The 20,484-nt window shown below is 36.8% G+C and overlaps 1 protein-coding gene across 6 annotated transcripts in view; it reads left to right on the forward strand.

Moving 5' to 3' along the window:
- NALCN (sodium leak channel, non-selective) overlaps positions 1-20,484 on the forward strand; it is a 320,799-nt gene that overhangs the window by 164,683 nt on the left and 135,632 nt on the right. For all 6 annotated transcript variants that reach the window (XM_072782467.1, XM_072782462.1, XM_072782463.1 and 3 more), the window contains one exon: positions 1,940-2,131. In XM_072782467.1, coding sequence (XP_072638568.1) covers positions 1,940-2,131 — 192 coding nt within the window. The remainder of the gene's footprint in view (positions 1-1,939; positions 2,132-20,484) is intronic.

The raw sequence follows: 20,484 nt of genomic DNA on the forward strand, positions 1-20,484 counted from the left end.
TGGAAACTCATTACTAAGAAGTTCAATTTCATATCTATATTCTTAGCCATGCAATTTCTAAAGTATCTCACTTGTAATTAACAGAGTGATCCTAAAGAGACAGACTTAGAAATATGACCAGGAGAATGAGCTTTGGAAGCAACCACAAAATGTTCTACAGTGCTTATCTTTGAGAATATGGTTTACTTTATTCCATATCTGCAGGAACACAAAATCAAAAGGCTTTATTGGATAAACAGAGTGAAAAGCAGGGATCCCTGGGTGGTGCAGCGGTTTAGCGCCTGCCTTTGGCCCAGGGCGCGATCCTGGAGACCCGGGATCGAATCCCGCGTCAGGCTCCTGGTGCATGGAGCCTGCTTCTCCCTCTGCCTATGTCTCTGCCTCTCTCTCTCTCTCTGTGAATATCATAAATAAATTTAAAAAAATTTTAAAAAAACTGTTTAAACAGAGTGAAAAGCATATTTATCCCCAACCAAATGAAAAGGCATAACTAGAGTCATTGATAAGGATTTTGCCTTTCCAGAGATGCAGGCTTACCCCTTTGAAAATGTTGATCAAATTGGCCATGTAGGAATCGTGGTAAGTTCTGCTTCTTCCAGCTAATGAAATATTAATTTATCAAAATTGCACAGATGTGCAGAGGCTGTTTTATTATAATTTGAGATAGAATTCAAAATTACTTAGACAATCTTTTAAATATGATTTTAATACAAGTGGAGGAAACCTGCTATATTGAAAGTTGAGCTATAAGCCAGTTAAATTGTTCCTTTAAATGTACCTGGACTCAGCTGTTAATTAGATACCGAATAATTTGTGTCTGAGAATAACAAATCTGATAAGAATGTGAAATCTTTCCATGTTATTATCCTGTATATTAATATGAATCTTAATATTTTAATAGCTCACATGATAAAGTTATTCACTTATTATTTGGAAAGATGACCTGAGTGTAATATGTTCTGATTTGGGAACATGTAATTTCTAACAGGAAGACTGGTGGTTTAACCATAGCATGATGCTTACTTGGAACAACATAATTTTTCAAGTAAATTTTCTTTTTTTCAATATTGCATGAAGAAATTAAAATTAACTACTAGGAAATATGCATTTTCTCAATTCTTTCAACATTTGTCCTTTAGTTTACTAGACACGTGGTTACATTTGCATTCTGTAGACAATAGGAATGATAAGGTTCACCATCAGTATTTGCTGTTAATTCAAGTTCTAGGGGAGTAAAAGTGGCTTCAGGCATGGCATGATGCAGAAGCCAAAATGGTATCATAAGGTCTCAATCTGTATGTTCACTCACCTTTCTTCTGTGTCCGTATTATTCTTAAGCTGACTTTCTCCATGCAGTGGCAAAGATGGCTCCTGGAAGCTCGAGACTTCTGTGGTCCTTACAGTAATGCCCACTGGGAATAAAAAATGACACATGTCTTACAGGCCCAACAAAAGTTCTGAGGATAACTAGGTTGTTGTGAATACTTCCAGGTGTGGATCGTGGGCATCATGGAGTCCCTTTGGGACCTCACAGACCAAGAATGGAGCTGGAATAATTTGCCAAAGGAAAATCAGGAAGAGTAGGAAGCTAAGGATGCTGTAAAAATCCAAAGATGTTATTTTATCTGTGTAAAAATTAAAATCTAGATTCTAAATCATTTCCTGTTCTTTACTGGATTGAAAATGGACAATTCATTTTTCTTCTCCTGAGAAGATTTCACAGACAGCTTGAGCTCTTACCAACCTGGCATAGACAGCCATTTGTACTTAGCGTATTTTATATATGCCCAGACCACTGTTTTTCTGTTTTTCTATAGCTGCTCAAATGGAAAAGTGCGATTTATGAAGTCCTGTGAAAAATTAGGTTTTCGTGTGAACTTACATAAGATTCAGTGTAAAAAAAATGATCAAGTATGTATGTTTTTCTGTCTCACAACAGGTTCTTCGGGTAGTTCGACTTATTAAGATCTCACCTGCACTAGAAGACTTTGTGTACAAGATATTTGGTCCTGGAAAAAAGCTTGGGAGTTTGGTTGTATTTACTGCCAGCCTCTTGATTGTTATGTCAGCAATTAGTCTGCAGATGTTCTGCTTTGTCGAAGAACTGGACAGGTTTACAACGTTTCCAAGGGTAAGAATAAAAAATGCAGTCAATTTAATTCCTTCTTGCTATTTTAATAATAATGGTTAACATCAAAATAATTTCCCTTTTAAACAGTGGTTCAAAAATATAGCTATATTTTTGAGAACTTGGAATAATTCAGTTTTGATATGTAAAATGCTCTCTTCTGCAGGGGGCAGGCATTTGAACACATTGTCAGCATTGTCCGATTATACATCAATTCTAAAATTCTGGATAGTCTAATAGAATGAGATGCTGAAACCAGACAAGATGAAAGCTAGGGCTCTTAGCACCTATAGATGAAAATATAGCAGAATTTTTAAATCATTTTTTTGTGTCTGTGAGAGTTATCATTTTAAAATCTGTTTTATATAGTTCATATATTTTATGTCAAGCATAATCTAGAAGGGGTTTTTGATTTTCCATGTAATAAAATTCATAAACTCTTCAGATTTGAAATGCCTTTAGAAGATTATCTAGTTCATGCCTCTGCATTATCATTAGAATTCACTTAGGCTAAAAAGGAAGTTAAAAATCAATCAATTCATAAGCAGAACTCATGTAGAAAACATAGCCCTAATCAAAGATTCTGAAACTTAACTCTGTGTGGATTTAGAAACATGAAAAAACATAATGACCAAGATGGAAAATATATTTTTTACCATAAGCTGAAATAGTAAGGCCTATTATATGGGGAGGATAATTTTAGGGTAATAGTAGGATATAATACATTTTTAAAAAATAAGCTTTGAGAGCAAAAAAAAAAATGTCTATACTGGTAGACTAATGAAGCCTGGTTATTTTTTTAAATCTTGTGCTAAGTTTGTTACATATCACCAAGCATTTTTTGAGTGCATATAAAGAGCCAGGCAGTTTTGGTGATCTTAAGACAGAACCACACCTGTTTCTAGTCTTCAAGATAAAGGCAAGTACAAGGTGCTCTGGGAACCCAGAGGTAAGGTCTATAACCAGGAATGGAAAAATCCAAGAAAACTTCTTGAAACAGGCAGTTACTAAAGAACTTGTACATAGCTAAGTAGGGGAACATGGTGGACCAGGTTTGGGACCAGCATATGCTAAAGGTTTGAGGTGAGCTATTCTTGTTCCAGAACCTAAAGAAGAAAGAAAGGTCAATGTGAGAGGAGGACATAAAACCAAGAATGTTTTAAGTTGGGTGAAAGTGTGATTGGGTTTAAATGCTTTTGAGAGAGAGTGAGTAGAGGGCACGGTTGAAGATGTTATCAGACACAGAGGACAGGAGCAAAAGGTTCCCAAACGGGCTGTCCAGAGCCCAGGCATAAAGACTGGCCATAGATAGATATTGACCTGTCCTTTGTTCAGGTGGTGATGTAGGACAGCAAGCCAAACTGAAAGTCATAAGGAGTCTTTGTTCACTCACTGCCACAGTGCAAGCAGCAGGCAGAAATAAGCACAAGCTCCCAGCATTCCATGTTCCCCACTAAACAGCACTGGGTGAGTGTCAAGTGGGTCATAGATGTGGTGAGAAAAATAGAGAAAAGTGCCTTAGTTGAGGCTCCCAGGTGATGCACCCTTGGAGTAAAAACACCTGGGCCAGGAATTTGGCGTCCTGGAATGGAGGGTGCTGAGTTTCTGCCTGCAACTTCCTCCAGAGAGGACCCTGCATTGACTGTGCACCAAGTCAGGTGTGGGGATGGCAGCCTCCCCGGTGAGCCCTCCAGGCAAAGCCTCACCAGTGCCAGTGGTCAGGCCACATGGGATGCTGTGGGCCTGGAGCCAGAGTCTTCAACAGGAGGCTCAGCTCTTCCTGCAAGGATGAGGGGATGAAAGCAGAGAGGACAGTGATGTCACTAAGTCTCTAGTCTGCCCCTTCACAGGGGAAATGAAAATTGAAGAGCGCCACTTTCAGAATGCCACAAGACTGTCATTGTCACAATCTATCTCTGAAGCCAGGTTAATTCACACAGTATTGAAAGCCCACTAAGGGTCAGCCCTTGTTCTAGCAACAGGGGATCCTAAAAAGAAAAGCACCCTCAGTCCCCTTCTTTATGTCCACAGTCTTCTCTTAATTTCTAATCTTACCTTCATCTTTTACCATCTCTGATAATCTCATGTCACTGATTTTATATCTCTTACCAGAACCTCTTTGAGCCAGATGGCTTTTGGAGTTCATAATATTCCAGATGTTATAAGGGTGATATCACCCCCTTGTTGATCTGCATTGTTTGAGCCAGCACCCTGTAATTAACCCATTAATGTTTCTTTAGCAAAACATCAACCTTTGGACAAAGAAAGATAAGTAAGGACAATAAAGAAGTCTTAGGTCAGATTGGATTTCAGCCACTAACTGAGTGAAAGAAAGAAAGAAAGAAAGAAAGAAAGAAAGAAAGAAAGAAAGAAAGAAAGAAAGAAAGAAAGAAAGAGAAAGAAAGAAAGAAAGAAAAAGAAAGAAAGAAAGAAAAAGAAATTAATTTTAGGTATTTTCAAGAACTTTTTAATATCAAAGTTGTGAATAAGGGCTGTGACATGTATAAGAAGGTATTGCAGATAATCTGCACATTTGGTCTTACAGATCTGATTTCTTATCACTGCTCCCTCACTATGTAGCTGTATGACACTGGCCAAATTAGTCTTTAAGCTTTTATTTTGTCACATCAAAAATCTAGGTAAAATAGTATTTTCCTCATAGCATTGTGTGTGTGTTGAATAATATACTAAACTGACCCAACTCTGAGCTTCTAAAGCATTTTTAAAATGTTATAATCTATGTAATACTTTTGAAGTCAGTATATTAGATTCCAAGTGAAAGACCAGGCTGCTTCAAAGCCATCCAACTTAGGCCCTTGGGATTTGCTCTATTTTCCAGCCATAATAGTAATCAAGTAGCATTATGTTTTCAGGTCTCCAATTACTCAATTGTGCCTTTCTGCCTGATTACTTTGACCATCTTAATGAAAGCAGCCCAGCGACTATGGGGCCCCCTAATCAGTGATTCTACAGCTGACAGGGTTGACAGCCTAAATGTATGAAATGACTAGGAGTAGATTTTTCTTTGCACATGAACGTAATTATGAGTTAAATCCCTGAAAAATAATCAAATTTTGCAAGAAATGTTAAAAGCATTGCAGCTACAAATAAGTAGTCATTATCATTCCCAGTCACATAAAGCACCATTCTTCGTGCTACTTGCCTGATAGGAAATCATCAGAGAAGATGGTTAAAAACACCTGACAGTTGATCCTAGATTTATGTTAGAGCAATCATCTGAGGGGCTTACCCCCTTCGCTTTTTATAGGACATCTCCCTCGTTACCCAGTGGTTGGATATTGAAGTGGGTTTGTTAACTATGGTATTGGCTAGAGTACACAGCACATCAGTGGTGGGAGCCAGCCTCCAAGATGGCCCAGACTCAAGTAAAGATGATAGAAACGAGTGCTGATTTTTCAAGTTCCCATTTTACTTTGGGACGCATCATGTGACCTTATTTTACACTACTTAGAGCTATGGGATGCAGGAGAGTAAACTGTGTGCACACTTGAGAGATGCTGGGAGAGCACCCACCATGAAGAAAGGAGTCCAGCAGAGGTAGGGCCAGCCTCACTTGGCAAAACAGCCTCAGTCTCTGCCCAGGGGAGAATTTTTCTGTCACTCTTTCTTGAACCAGATCCTGACTCAGCCATGCAGGTGGCATAGGCTCCCTAGAGAAATAGGACGGGTATGAAACCGAACACTGTTTGGACTTGATTGTATCCTGGGCCCAACAACCCACTGTGAAATCCTCTAAGAGGACCTGACATGGACACATGGAGATGGTTTCCCAACCCACATTCCGTAAGAGGAGTGCAGAGGGGAAGAGGAGATAGCAGCGTGGGCACATTAAGTGCCTGCCCACTGCTCGGCCCTCTGACAGAGCTCCAGCCACAGTGAAAGTTCCCAGCTACTTTCTGAAATACTTGAAGGTGATGAGGTCCTAAAGGATCTTTCACTTGCATTATTCCACAAGTTCTTTACTGAGCCTTCCTGCCTCAGGTAGCTGCTCTTCAACCATTCTCCATTTGCAGCAGAAATTAAACTGTCTCATGGCACCCTCCTGTTTAAGATGTTTCAAGGTCCTCCTCTCCCTCAAGATAACAAACATTAATATGGTTTTCTGTATCTTTTTTTTTCTCCATCTCCAGTTAACTCTTTGACCTCCTATTTCAGGATTTCCCCCACCACATCTTTCAAAGGCAGAGAGGGCACCTATCTTGCTCAGTAAATCCCCCCTCACTTAGCACAGCATTTGCTAGTGAATAGGCTTTCATTGAGGAATGAATAACAGCTGGAGACCAAAGCAGAGTTCCCTGATCCTTCCACACTGCATCAAGGTCAGCATCCCAGATTTGTTCTTACACTGCTCTTCCCCTCCTCCAGGAACCATCCTACCCACCATCGCCCTAACCCTTAGCCCATCTGAAATGTCTTTATAATTCTGTCAGAGAGCTTTGACAGGAAGTAGCAGAAATCTTGAGTTCAACTGACTTGAACAATTAGGAAATTTCTCACAAAATTTGAGATTAGGTAGATTAGGTAGATGAGACAGAAAGCCACGACTCTGAATCTTTCACCAAAATTCTCTCAGTTGTGGGTTAAATTATGTGCCCCCCAAAGATATGTCGAAGTACCCCAAATGTGACCTTATTTGGAAATAGAGGTGATAAAGTTAAAATGAGGTCATTAGGGTGGTCCCTGATCCAACATGACTGATTGTCTATGAAGAGAGGAAATTTGGTACTAGACACAGATAGACATGGAGGGGGGATGATGTGAAGACACACATGGAGAAGACAGCCTGTGATTGGAGTGGCATCTGCAAACCAAGGACCTCCCATGATTGCTGGCAATTGCCTGAAGCTAAAAGAGGCTATGAGAATCCTTCAGAGGGAGCATGGTCTTGCCAACACTCTGACCTCACCCTCCTGAGCTGTGACATGATAAATTCCCTTGTGTTAAGCCACGCAGTTTTGGTGCTTTGTCAAAGGCAGTCCAAGCAAACTACCACAGTTGCTTTCTTGGTGTGTTGTCTTCAACACAAAACAGATGCTAACAGTGTTAGCAAAACAGATGCAACATTTCCAGAATTTTTGAGAAAATCTCGAGGAAAAAGAGGGTCATCTCCACCCAGGTCTCCTTCTTAGGAGCAAGGACACCTTTCCCAGTACCATTTTCCACTTGCCCCAGCAAACTTGCTGTCATCACTCACTGACAGGATCAGGTAACTTGGTCATTTCTAAAGGAATCATTGACCAGATGGCCAGAGTCAACAGGATTGGCTTAGCTTAATCATGTGGGAAGGAATGGCTGTTGGAGAAACAAGCACAAAATCACTACAATGGTCAGACCCAGAGTTTGGACAAAATTTCTCTCTCGCATCTTTCATCTCCAAAGCTTTTATACATCTGGTGCAAACAGAGTGTGTAAATAGACGTGTGTTAGGAGGAGGGCTGGTGTTTAATCTCTCCTAACAGAGGCATCTGGGCCCCAGCTCTTTGTCCACATAGTACCTGCAGAGCAGCCAGCAAAGGGCCTGGAACAGAGTGGATTCCTGCTCTCCCTCTTTTGTGGCAGAGGTCACTTTCTGTTACACCACCCGCCATCAACATTTATGCAAGCTTCTTTTGCCTCCACAAGACCACGAGAACTTGAGGGTGTCAGCTTTGTGCTCTCCTCTCTCAAAGCATTAACCAGGATGCCAATGCCATGGGATCCAAAGCATCAGGAAGTAGTCAGGGCAGAAACAATGAGTGGAACCTCAGCATACAGTCCTGTGAGTTGGGGAAGAGAAGCTTGAAATTTGTTATTGGGCGGGGGGAGCGAAGGAAGATATATTGATAGAATTTAACAAAACAGCTTTGTTATCTCAACCAAGAACTTCCTCTCAGAATTTGGACCAAACAGACACTTCCCTGCTAAGACAAATCCCAAGGAAGATCAAGCCCCACTGTGAGGCAAGATATCCCCCAGTTTTTGTTTTGTGGGGACTAATAGCTTGTGTTACAAGGAGGATAATTAGATGAACTTTTACAGCTTGTATAGGTCATAAGGACTAGTTGACATAAGCAAGAGCCACCAATCTTTCTTTAACAAAACAAAAGCAAATTGCATGTTTCTCGTAATTGGCTGGCAAAAGCTTATGCATGCAGTTTCACTAAGGCTTTGTTTAGTTGATCCCTCCACTTATTGTACAGATAACTTGCCTCTAAGTTACTACAACATGTGCAGTAAACATCCACTCTACATCTTTCACCAGCTCAAAATCTTTATTCCTTTAAATCTCCCACTAAAGTAGTAATGTACAGGCCTCTTTTGTTCCCCAGTTCTACAAATGGGAAGTTTTTAATTCATAAGCAATACATTACCCTCTGTAAGAACAGGTACTTGAATTTTAATATATTATGTATTTCATATGTTTTCTTAATTTGCATTCTCTAAATGCTAATTACTTGCTCTGTTGAATTTTCACTTATAAAATCATGCCCAAAACAGTTATACAATATAAGCAGTAAATGCTATAAAACACTTAATTACAAATTAATTTTCCTGTCTCCTCTCACTGCCAAAATGGCTAATCGTGCCTTTAGTTGTACTGAAAGAATTATTGAGAAACTGAAAGAAACAACTTGCTCCTTATTTTTTTTATTTTTTGCCAGATAGTCTGACTATATTTCAAATAAATTCAAGGTATATTTTATCTTCAAAAGTTAGTTATTAGTTATAGTTATTAGCTCAATCTTTATTAATTTTTGTTTTATTCTTTTCATGTATTTTTAATTTTTCATAGAATATTTCAGAAATGCAAAGGTATGTAAATAATAATGAAATGTATTTTTCTGTGGACACACACAACTTGATAAGCATGCTAGTAGTGATCTGAAGTCCTTGAGTGTCCCTTCTTCATCCTCCCTTCCTTTGTCCATGGAGAAACACTTTTCTGCATTTGATGTTAATATTCTTAGTGCATTCCTTTATGTTTTTAGTGCATATAGCGGCATCAACTGAAAATCACATCTTTTTGCATAATTTAAACCTGCCTTATATGGTGTCATCCTGTAATGTTTCTTCTGCTAATTGCTTTTTTTCTTCAACACTATGTTTGTGACTTTTACCAACGAGTACTTATACTGCATGTTTTTCTTTCCCTTGTAGTTTAATATGCAACTATATATTGCATTATATTTATAATGCACTATTAATATAATCCCTTCACAATTAGTTTCCCCATTCTTCTATGTGGTAGGTGTACTCCCTGTGGGTTTCAAAGTTTTTTTTTTAATTTTTATTTATTTATGATAGTCACACAGAGAGAGAGAGAGAGGCAGAGACACAGGCAGAGGGAGAAGCAGGCTCCATGCACCGGGAGCCCGACGTGGGATTCGATCCCGGGTCTCCAGGATCGTGCCCTGGGCCAAAGGCAGGCGCTAAACCTCTGCGCCACCCAGGGATCCCTCCCTGTGGGTTTCAGTAGGACTTATGGATATGGTGGAATTTCACTTCTTTGGGGTACCTGGGTGGCTTAGTGGTTGAGCGTCTGCCTTTGGCTCAGATCATGATCCTGGGGTCCTGGGATCAAGTACCAAATCAGACTCCACTCAGGAAGCCTACCTCTCCCTTGCCTTTCTCTGCTTCTCTCTCTGTGTCTCTCATGAATAAATAAAATCTTTAAAAAAAAAGGAATTTCACTTCTGTGAATAGGCTACTAATCAGTTAATTTGGAGTCCATCAAAAAGTCCATTATCTTGATGTGCCTGACCCACTCAGAGGGACGGGGCTCTTGGAAGAGGCATTGATGCAAGAGTCTCTTGTTGGCTTTGATGATGTAAGCTTTCATGTTAAAAGGCCATGTGACTAGGACTTGAGCCTTTAGGGGCTGTGTGCTTCAAGAATGCAGGATCCTCAGTCCTACAACCATAGGAATTGAATTTTGAGAACAATCTGAATGGGGGTTGAAGAAATTCCAAATGAGACCACACCCCAGCCTATACCTTGATTTTGACTTCTGAGATTCTGATCAGAGAACCCAGTTATATTGTGCCCCCATCTCAACCTACAGAAACTGCAAATAATAAATGACTATTGTTTTAATGTGCTGAATTTGTGATAATTTGTAACACAGAAATATAAAAACTAATGCATGCAGGTTTTGGATGGCTGCTCATAATATTTTGTAACTCCAAATAGTGCTCCTCTGAACATTACAAATTAAGCTGTACACATGTGAAATTCTGCACAAGTGGATGTTTTGGGGGGATATGTAGCTAATCATAGAATCACTGAGTCTTAGAATAAAGATAACTAAACTTTAGCAGGTATTGATAATCTTGCATTCCAGTGTAATTTCTTCAATGTATCTGCTATCAGCAGTACATGAGAATGTTCTCTGCTTCACAACTCAGCAACATTTGGTTTTGTCAGGCTGTGTTTTGCTTTCAACATTTAGCTCTTCATTTAACCTAAATTGATTTTTGTGGTTGCTATGAGATAGGGAACAATCTTATTTTATTTCCTTTGGATAACCCATTGTCGCAGTATCATTTATTGACTAGTCTATCCATTCCCCATGGTTCTCCTGTGCTGAGTATGTCAGAATAGAATTCCATATGTGTGTGTCCTGATCAAGACATAAAAACTTTTTGATCTCCTTTTGCCATGGAAATTCTTTTGGTCAATCTCTGATGAAGCCCAGTGAATATCCACCCTTACTCAAGTATCTCAGTTAGCAGCCTCCAGCTTTCAAGGGTCTGTGACTTTGCCCCTTGTGCCTGACAGTATATGAAAAACTGAAATCTAGTAGAGACCATGGATTCCCCCTAAGATTGCCATTTTTTTGACCCAAACTGCTTATTAGCTTTTGATCCTAGGGTTTCCATTATTTCTTTGAGATCTTAACTAGGCCCTTAAAGGATGCATTTTAACCAAATGCATTTGTTGCATTTTAACCAAAATTTGGACGGTTTTTTAAAATCAGTTTTTTCTTATATATGATCAAACACTGAGGTTCACTAATATATTTTTGAGAATAAAAAAAGTCATTACATTGACTGTCTTTGAGATGGATAGATTTCTTTTTTTCCTAGAGGTGCAGCCTGAGGCTAGGCCATCCCAACATCAGCTTTCACCATCTGCAACCTCATATTTGTTTGCATACAGATATTATCTCCTCTTGATTCTTGTAACTTCCTGTTGATGCTCCTCTAATCTGCTACACCATTGAAATCCATTTTCCACAAACTATCAGATGGATCCATTCACAATGAATCCTAGGTAAATTGTATGTGTTTTGTTGTTTATAATTCAGCCCACATCCTCTGTGTGATGGAACCATGAGGCATACACACATAAACAAACATACTAACTGCCCTCTTTAACTTGTAACATAGTCAAGAGTGGAAGGAAGAAGTCCACTTATCCCACAGTAGACACATAAGAAAGAACTCAGATAAGCCAGAAGGTGAAATATGATATCAAAGATGTTATGGAGAATTTTAAAATTCTGAGACCCTACTGTGTGATAATCACTGAGCTTACAAATATCACCTCATTTTAATAAAAGGAAGAGTTTGCTTCAAGGATGGAGGTTTGCAAAGCTTTATGAAGAGTGGTCTTTAGGGCTGCATATGGTTTCAACAGATAAGAATTTGGGTAATGGCATTAGATGAGGTATCCTTTATCAGGAAGACAGAATGAGTAAATCAGAGACGGGGAGAATCACAGGGCCTGGAAGGATGGATGAGAAAGGAACCACGGTGTTGGTTTGGAGCCAGACAGTAAGGTGTTTTCAGAGGTTGGGATTGTGACACAGGGGAGCTGTTGAAGATTTCACTCTCTTATTTTCTTACTGAGGATAAAAGAAGAGCTATTTTAAGGAGGGCTACACTGGAAAAAATGTTACTTTTCTGAGTAGTTATTTTCAATGAACAACATTCATTTTTATTGACCAAAGATAAAAAATTTATAATTGAGGAATTTGCAGTGCCATCAGGGGAGGAAGGGAGGTAATTTTTTATTTTTTCTGTGTGGGTGTTAGTGTGTCAAGTCTCCTACAATCTCGTAAAGTTGGTTCCATCTAAGGCTTTAGGCCAAATCCATCCTTGTCTGGATCTGGATCTGTCATAGAATCTAGCACTCTGCTTTACAATTTAAAGTAATTTAGTGATATAGCTTAATGTAACCATCTCACCATCAAAACTGTAAAATTAACTTTATTCTCTTTCCACTGTAACATCAGAGGGGTTGGTTGGAAGATTTTTCATTTGTTTTTTGTTTGGGTTTTATTGCTATTTTCTCTCCTAGTTGAATTTCTTTTTGTGAGTGATTCATCAGTGGCATAGTGATAAATTAATATTCAGTGCACTTTCTTTTAAAAGACGATTTAAAAAAAATAAATAAAGGGCAATTTTAATGCAGCATGAATCACACAGAGATGACTGTCTTTCCTGTTGTGTGTTGACATCATTGGCCCACTGAACCGCAGTTATCAGAATTATTCCTTGAATAACGCATCCTCATATTCCAACCCTGAATCCTAGATGAGCACTTCTTGGAGAGTACCTTTTTTGTACCTCATCATGTTTTGTTTTTCTAACAATCTTCTCATTTGCAGTTTTCCAACTATTCATTGCCATGTTACATTAATATTATTTTAATAATCAATTGACTGCATTCCACCAACTTCGAAAATAAACGAGAGCCATTAATGAGGAACATTTGCCTCAGGATGAACTTCTATAAGGATATTTTCTGATGAAAAGGTGATTTTATTATCAAATACTTTGTTGATCCTTGCCTACAAAAAAACACAGTTTACAATTAGACATTTCAACTGTCCTCTCATGACTACTTACAATTCCCCATAAGTAAAAATAGACTAAGACTAATAGTACATATTTTAAAGAATAAGCTGTAATGTAATAGGCAGTCAACAAGTAGTATAGTCAGGGTGTTCTTAAATGTCATGAAAACCAAACTTCTTATCATGACACACTAAATACCTAGCAGTAATCAGATAGCCCGATGTACAAGGGTGCTTTAGAAAATGAACACTAAGTACTCAGTTTTCTTTATTGCACAGAAAGTTTAAAAATGGGCCCCTTTTATTTTGTGAATTCCTTGATTGATTTTCATAAGTATAATTTATTTTACTGCTTTTGTGTTTTCACCTCCATAGTGGTTTTATTCGTGATTAATCGGCTACATTTATATATGTTAGCATTTACCTGTGAGGGTTTTTTTTTTTTCCTTTCATAATATTCTTGCTTCTAATTATAGCCTTTTCTTTCACTCAAAGAACTTCCTTTAATGTTTCTTGTGAGGCTGGGTTAGTGGTGATGAAATTCTTTAACTTTTGTTTGCCTAAACAAAGAGAAACTCTTTATCTCTCCTATTCTGAATTATAACTTTACTGGGTAGAGATTACTTGTTGCAAATTTCATCCTTTCAATGCTTTGAATATATCATGTCTCTTCTTGATTGCAAAGTTTCTGCTGAAAAATCAGTTGATAGCCTTATGAGGTTTCTCTTACTGCTTTTAAAATTCTCTCTTTATCACTACTTTTTGCTATTTTAATTATTATGTGTCTTGTGTGTCTTCTTGCATTAATCTTGTTAGAAACTCTCTGTACTTCCTGGATGTAGATATCTGTTTCCTTCCCCAAATTAGGGGAAATTTCAGTAATTATTTTTTCCAAATAAGATTTCTGCCCCCTTCTCTTTCTCTTCTTCCAAAATCCCAATAATGTAAATATTATTATGCATGATGATATCACTGAGTTCCCTAAGTCTATTCTCATTTTTTTATTATTATTTTTTCTTTTTGCTCTTCAGCTTGGTTACTTTCCATTACCCTGTCTTCCAGATTACTGATCTGTTCTTCTACATCCTCTAATCTGCTAGTGATTCTCTCTAGTATATTTTTTATTTCTGTTATTGAGTCTTCATCTCTAACTGGTTCATTTTTTTATATTTTCTATCTTTCTTTTTTGAAGGTCTCTGTGAAATCTTCCATCTTTTCTCAAGTCCAGTGAATATCTTTATGATCATTACTTTGAATTCTTTATTAGGCATATTGCTTATCTCTGTTCATTTATCTCTTTTGCTGTGATTTTGTCCTGATCTTTCATTTAAGACATATTCCTCTACCTTCTTTGACTAACTTTGTGTTTGTTTCTATGTATCTGGAATGTCAGCTATTTCTCCTGATCTTGATAGTAGCCCCAATTGTGATTTTAAATATTCTTCTTAGTCCTCTACACAAAAACACAAATAAGTATATATATGTCATACACAGATACACACATATCAGAGAGATACAACGAACTGCCAAATTATTGCCAGCATCTGAAATCACTTATAATTAACTATTCCATATGAGATTAAATCCAGGACCACTTAATGTGATACCTAGATCCACTCTTCCTCACTGCCCACCCTTTGGGTATAACACCCAGCATGTTAATGAGCCCTGAGTGAGGTGTCTACCCTTGCAGACGACTCTCTCCAGCCTTATTGAACATCTTTATAAATCAATTTTTAAAACCCTGAATTTTCAGGAAACATGATGGGATAAAGTTTACATATGCATGTGAGTGAGCCGAGTACATGTGTGTGCAGACTGAGGACTGAAGAGATGAGGGCAGCTGTATTAGACAAATGAAAGTAAATAGCTTACATCTTGTTATCTTGTATTATGCAACATATAATGGGAAAAATAATATAGGCCAGACACGGACTAGATATAGAAAGAATCCTGGTAGCTAGTTCAGGCTTAGGTCTGTCATATTGCTTCCATTTTCTTGTTGTTGTTATTTTAGTTTTCCATATGCATTTAATTCAATTCAGAACCCCAGGAAGAAAGCAGTGGGCAAAGGACAAAAATCACACTTCAAACCAATGAGATGTACTGGATACATTTCTGTAAGAAAAACTAGAAATTTGATGAAAAGTACGCATATTAATATAAATGACCAAAAAAGTGTAGACAATACCACATATGCTTTCTCTGGATAAGCCACATTTTTCAGGCTGAGTGAAAAGAGATAGTAAAACCAATGGGGCTTATAAAAAGACATGGCAAACTAAAAAAAGGGGACACTGTATTGGAATATAAGAAAAGATATATTTCTGCATTATTCAACTATATAAAAATTATTAAAGTAGTCTTAAAATTGCTGCCATTTCAACAAGACATGCAAAGAAATGTTTATTGTATTTTGCCGTATTCCAAAAAGAACATGATGTATCCATTAAGGATTATAGCCAGGTCAAATAAATTTAAGCCAAATTTAAGAGAATTAATCTAAAAGGAAAATAAAAACAAAGTTACAGTGAACGCAGAAACGAAACCCAAACACAGATGTGCACCACGAGGACGTTCATGTTTGCTGGAGTTCATGTACAAGTGGGACTCCTGTTTTTCTAGCAAATATAGACTTAGGTAGACAAAAAATGATTATGAAGTAAAAACAAACTACTTTGTAGAGAAACATTATTATTCCTGATTAAGTTAAGAAAGACATTTCCCCTGGAGTCATTATTATCAATAGTAATAATAATAGTAATAATAATAATTTTAAAATAGTCACTATTATCAATAGTGATAATAATAATAGTGATAAAAAATTATCAATATTATCAATAGTAATAATTGTCTATGTGACTTTTTACATTTGAGGCCTTCTGACAATAAGTTTTCATAAAGAGAGAGCAAGAGGGACATCTGGGTAGCTCAGCAGTTGAGTGTCTGCCTTTGGCTCAGGGTGTGATCCCAGAATCCCGGGATCAGTCCCGCATCAGGCTCCTTACATGGAGCCTGCTTCTACCTCTGCCTATGTCTCTGCGCCTCTCTCTCTGTGTCTCTCATGAATAAATAAATAAAATCTTTTAAAAAAAGAGAGAGAGCAAGACATACACATGTACACACATAGGTATCCACATGTATCTAATATAATGCCCCAAACACCCTATTAAGGAAGTATTTTCCCCACATTATAGATGTTATAAAATAAAGAAAAAGCAGTGAGGAGCATCATCAAAAATTGGTGAGAGCCAACAAGAAAATTTATCAGGCTACAATAATAAAGAGTGTTATTTAGGGTTAACATACAAATGAATAGGCAAACATGCACTAAAAAGACCTTTGGCAAAGAATGTATCCCAATGAATGCTTACAAGACTAATTATTATCAAACAAGCAATATTGGGAATACAAGAATCTCCTGGTACTATGTATCAAAATACCTTCCAGATGAATTAGAGCAAGGGTATTTGAAGTGTGAAAATGTAAAAAACAAAGAGAAAATATCATCTTTCACCTTGGATGGTCAAGAACTTTCTAGGCCTAAAAGAAGAACAAATTTAACTTTTCAAGCAAGTCAAAAATAATGTCCATAAATAATTTTTAAGAACAAAGGAAAACATGACGATACAACGTTAATTTATAATGCATGTCAGGAAGAAAGTGTTGAATGGACAAGATCTGTTTTTTTTTTTTTTTCTTTTTTGGCTAATGGTGATGTGCACTGCTGGCAGAAAGTCCTCTTACATATTGCACGTGGCAGTGAACATTTGTGTAACTCTTCTGGGAATCCGTTTTTCATTATATATGAAGACACCAAAAAGCATTTTTTCTCTTTGATCTAGTGATTGCATTTCTAGAAATCTACTTCAAGAAAATAACCAAAGATGCATACAAAGATTGATCTCCAAAAAAATGCTCTTTGTAACATGATTTACCATTGTGAAAAATTTGAGACAACTTTAATGTCCAATCACCATGCAATATCTAAAGTTTTAAATATGGTGGCATGTCATACAGTTATCAAAACTACATTTTTACAGACTAACTTATGAGATAAACCATACGTGATGCTAATGATGATGATAAAACATTAAGCAAAAAAGCATAATAAAAATTATGTTTATAGCTGAATTCAGTTTTATTTCAAATACACATAAATGCCCAGAAAAAAAGATAATGTACCCCTTTATATATCTATTCTTACCAGAGCCTTATGGTTGAATAAGACTAATTTTAGTCATATAATAAGACTAATTTTAGTCATATAATAAGACTAATTTTAGTTCATGACTTGTAAAATCAGCTTTATTAAAGTCAGATCATTTCAATTAAACATTTACTTATGAACAACTATCAAATCTATTTAGAAGGTATCAGAGTACTAAACAATACTATCTGGAAAAAAGCAAGGCTTTGAAATCTGTGTTTGTGATAGAGAAGAAGAGACAATATAATTTGCAGTAAAGCCCATTATTTGTGAATTTAGTGAAGAAAAATGGGAAATCGAAGCCCAGTCAAAGAGAGCCAAACAATGGCAAAGTCCTTCTAAAGTATAGGGTTTGGGTTTTTTTTTTTTTTTTTTTAAATGCAAAACTAGAAGCTTTTTCTTACCATAGTTGATTTCTATTCAAAGCCAAATAGAAAAACCTTGTTCTTGAGCATTAGTATACAAACCAACAGCTAGAAAACACTGAAACTTCCTGTGTAGGCTCCGTGGTATTTTCTTTACAGAAGTTTTCTTAATAAATCTCCAGCTTATTTAACAACAGGACACACATCAGCCCTTTCAGGAGCCCTGTTTCTTTTGTATACATTCCTAAATCTTTTTTGCACCAAAAGTAAAATGTCAGCTTTCATCTGCAATTTTGTAGCACATATTTGCCAATGAAACGCATCATTTATATCATGAAAATTTAATATGACTGACATTAGCAAAATCACTAATTAAGAAATAGGGCATAAATACTCCCAGAAACTTGACAGTCTGTTCTATGAAGAAAATTAATTCAGAAGTTTCCTATTTGCATAAACCTCCAGGTCTCATTTTCACAGCTGTTTGTTCTGTCAGCTAGATGGTTGCATTTCAAAATTATTTTAACATAATCGGTGGGAAGTATACCTTTCAACTAAAAATATCATACTCTGCAAGAAAGATTGTTAGGGGAAAAATTTAAGTTCACTCAGTTCATCTTAATATTTTTTTCCTTAAGATAAATGCTCCTAATATAGGAACTTTAACATTTAAATAATAAATGATTAATATATTTTTATTATTAAAACAAATTAAAATTCTATGATTTTAGATTCTCATGAAAAGGAAAACATTATGTCCTTTCCATATGGAAAAATGTTAATGAGTGGAGCTATTTTTAGCAAGGAATAGAAGATCCTATGTTTCATTCATCAATCGAGCATAATATGGAGTTTTAGACATGTACCCAGTACTATGTTAGACAAATAAGGTAAAAGTTTTAAATATTACATTGTTTGGTTTAGTAATTTCAGTTATGAAAGGAAATCAATTATTAGAGCTTAAGATGTCTTGGACCTGCAGTGCTCAAAAGGACAGCAGGAATTTAAAAGCAACAGATCCCAGCCTAGAGAGCTACCACCACCATTTGCTCCCTGCAGGCCTAGGTCAATCAGTAAGGCTCTGCTCTTCAGTGGGGGCTACAATATGTACAGTAATAATAATTCACAGGGTTATTGTACAAGTTACTCTGCATAATGGACAATTAACTGCTTCAGGAGCTGTAAAGCACCATGTAAATGCTAGTCATGGTTCAGTGTCTCTCCTTATGTCATTTTGATCTTATCCTGAAAGAAATCCCAGGAGACTACAAATCTGTGATTTTGTCTCCTTTGTCATTTATGGTATTATGTGTAAAAGTGAACTCAGGCATGGCCATTTGAAAGAAGAGAGATGTTTGGATACACCTACAGACACTTTTAAGACTAGAAAAATATTCACAGGCTTTTGCAAATGAGTTTTTGCCATCCTTCCTTTTACTCTTGAAATTATATTTAAGTGTAGGCTCTACTTAAAGTAATTTGCTGCCGGAGTAGGCATAACGTTCTGATGTCTGCTTTGCTTCTAATTACATTCAAGCTCATTTTGACATTTAAGGCCAATTACCTTAGTCTCGATTCAGTAAGGCTTTTCCATAGTGGTCTAAAATTTGACCAATAACAGGCTTTTTCTCCCTCCCTCCCTTTTTATTCATTTAAATGGAATGCTTGGCAACAAGCACATTTTAGGAATTATAGAAGTGAAATAAATAATGTGGGTTCATTTTGGAAAAAAGCAAATAGCTGCTTGACCTTTTTTTGTCAATATAAAAGGCAGTCACAGAATTAATTAAAACCTTGTTTTAATTTTTATTTCTTTCTCAATGACAAGGAATAAGGCATAACCATTTTACAGAGAGATTAATGTCTTAAATATTTCACTTCTATTAAACAAAGGTAACTGGTTTCAACAAATCTCAAATTCCAAAAGAGTTCGTAAAAAGAGAGACCTACAAGGTCTAAAACCTTTACCATTTAAAAGTCAGTGGTAACAAAACTCTCCATAACAGGGCCCTGCAACAAAACCCAGTCAGTGTCCCATTGTGTTTTCAGATCTCCATGTATGTGATAACTTCAAGATCTCCATGTATGTGATAACAGCTCCTATTTTATTTAGCGGTCTGTTATCAGTCCATTTGCTAACAACATGATTTTTACTGTTTACTCAATAAATACATGGATGAATTAGCAGCACCAAAAGGCAATTTATCAGCTCTATTAGTAACAAAACACTTACTGTAGCCTTTTTCTGTAATTTATAGGTAAAATATAGTCTGGGAAGCTGGACTAGAAAATATACTGTGTTAAAACAAAGTTTTCAAATTGACTGCCAGTTCCAATTAATAGATCATAAAACAGAGACATTTATAGCTATTGAGGATATCCAGGGAATCATTAAGTTCAAAGATGAAATAAAATGATGCCATCCAAACAGTCATACTTTCAAAATCACATATCTAAAAGGACATATATTCTTAAAAACGTAGCTTATCCAATGTAATTTTGAACTTTATACAAATGGAATCACATTGTAACATAAGAGTCCTAGAAACTATATGCGAGTTCTGAAATCCAAAGAAGGGTTATTAAAGTTGTTTTTCCATGGGAGAGATTTTTTTAAAGATTTTATTTATTTATTCATGAGAGACAGAGAGAGAGGTAGAGACAGGCAGAGGGAGAAACAATCTCCCGGTAGGGAGCCCAATGCAGGATTCGATCCCAGGAACCCAAGATCATAACCTGAGCCAAAGGCAGACTCTCAACCACTGAGCCACCCAGGCATCCCATTTGGGAAAGATTTATTTTTATTAAAAATATTACTTGTATGGTGCTTTCATGATTATAAAGTACTCACACATATTTTGATTCTCAAAACAGTCTTTAGAGTGATGCTATCACACATTGGAGGAAGCTCAGTGTCAGGATGGCTAGGTGTTTCACCCAGAGACACTAAACTGGTCGGCAATTTAATCTCACACACAGG

The sequence above is a fragment of the Canis lupus genome, chromosome 17 (assembly GCF_048164855.1).
Source record: "Canis lupus baileyi chromosome 17, mCanLup2.hap1, whole genome shotgun sequence".
Lineage (NCBI taxonomy): Eukaryota > Metazoa > Chordata > Mammalia > Carnivora > Canidae > Canis > Canis lupus.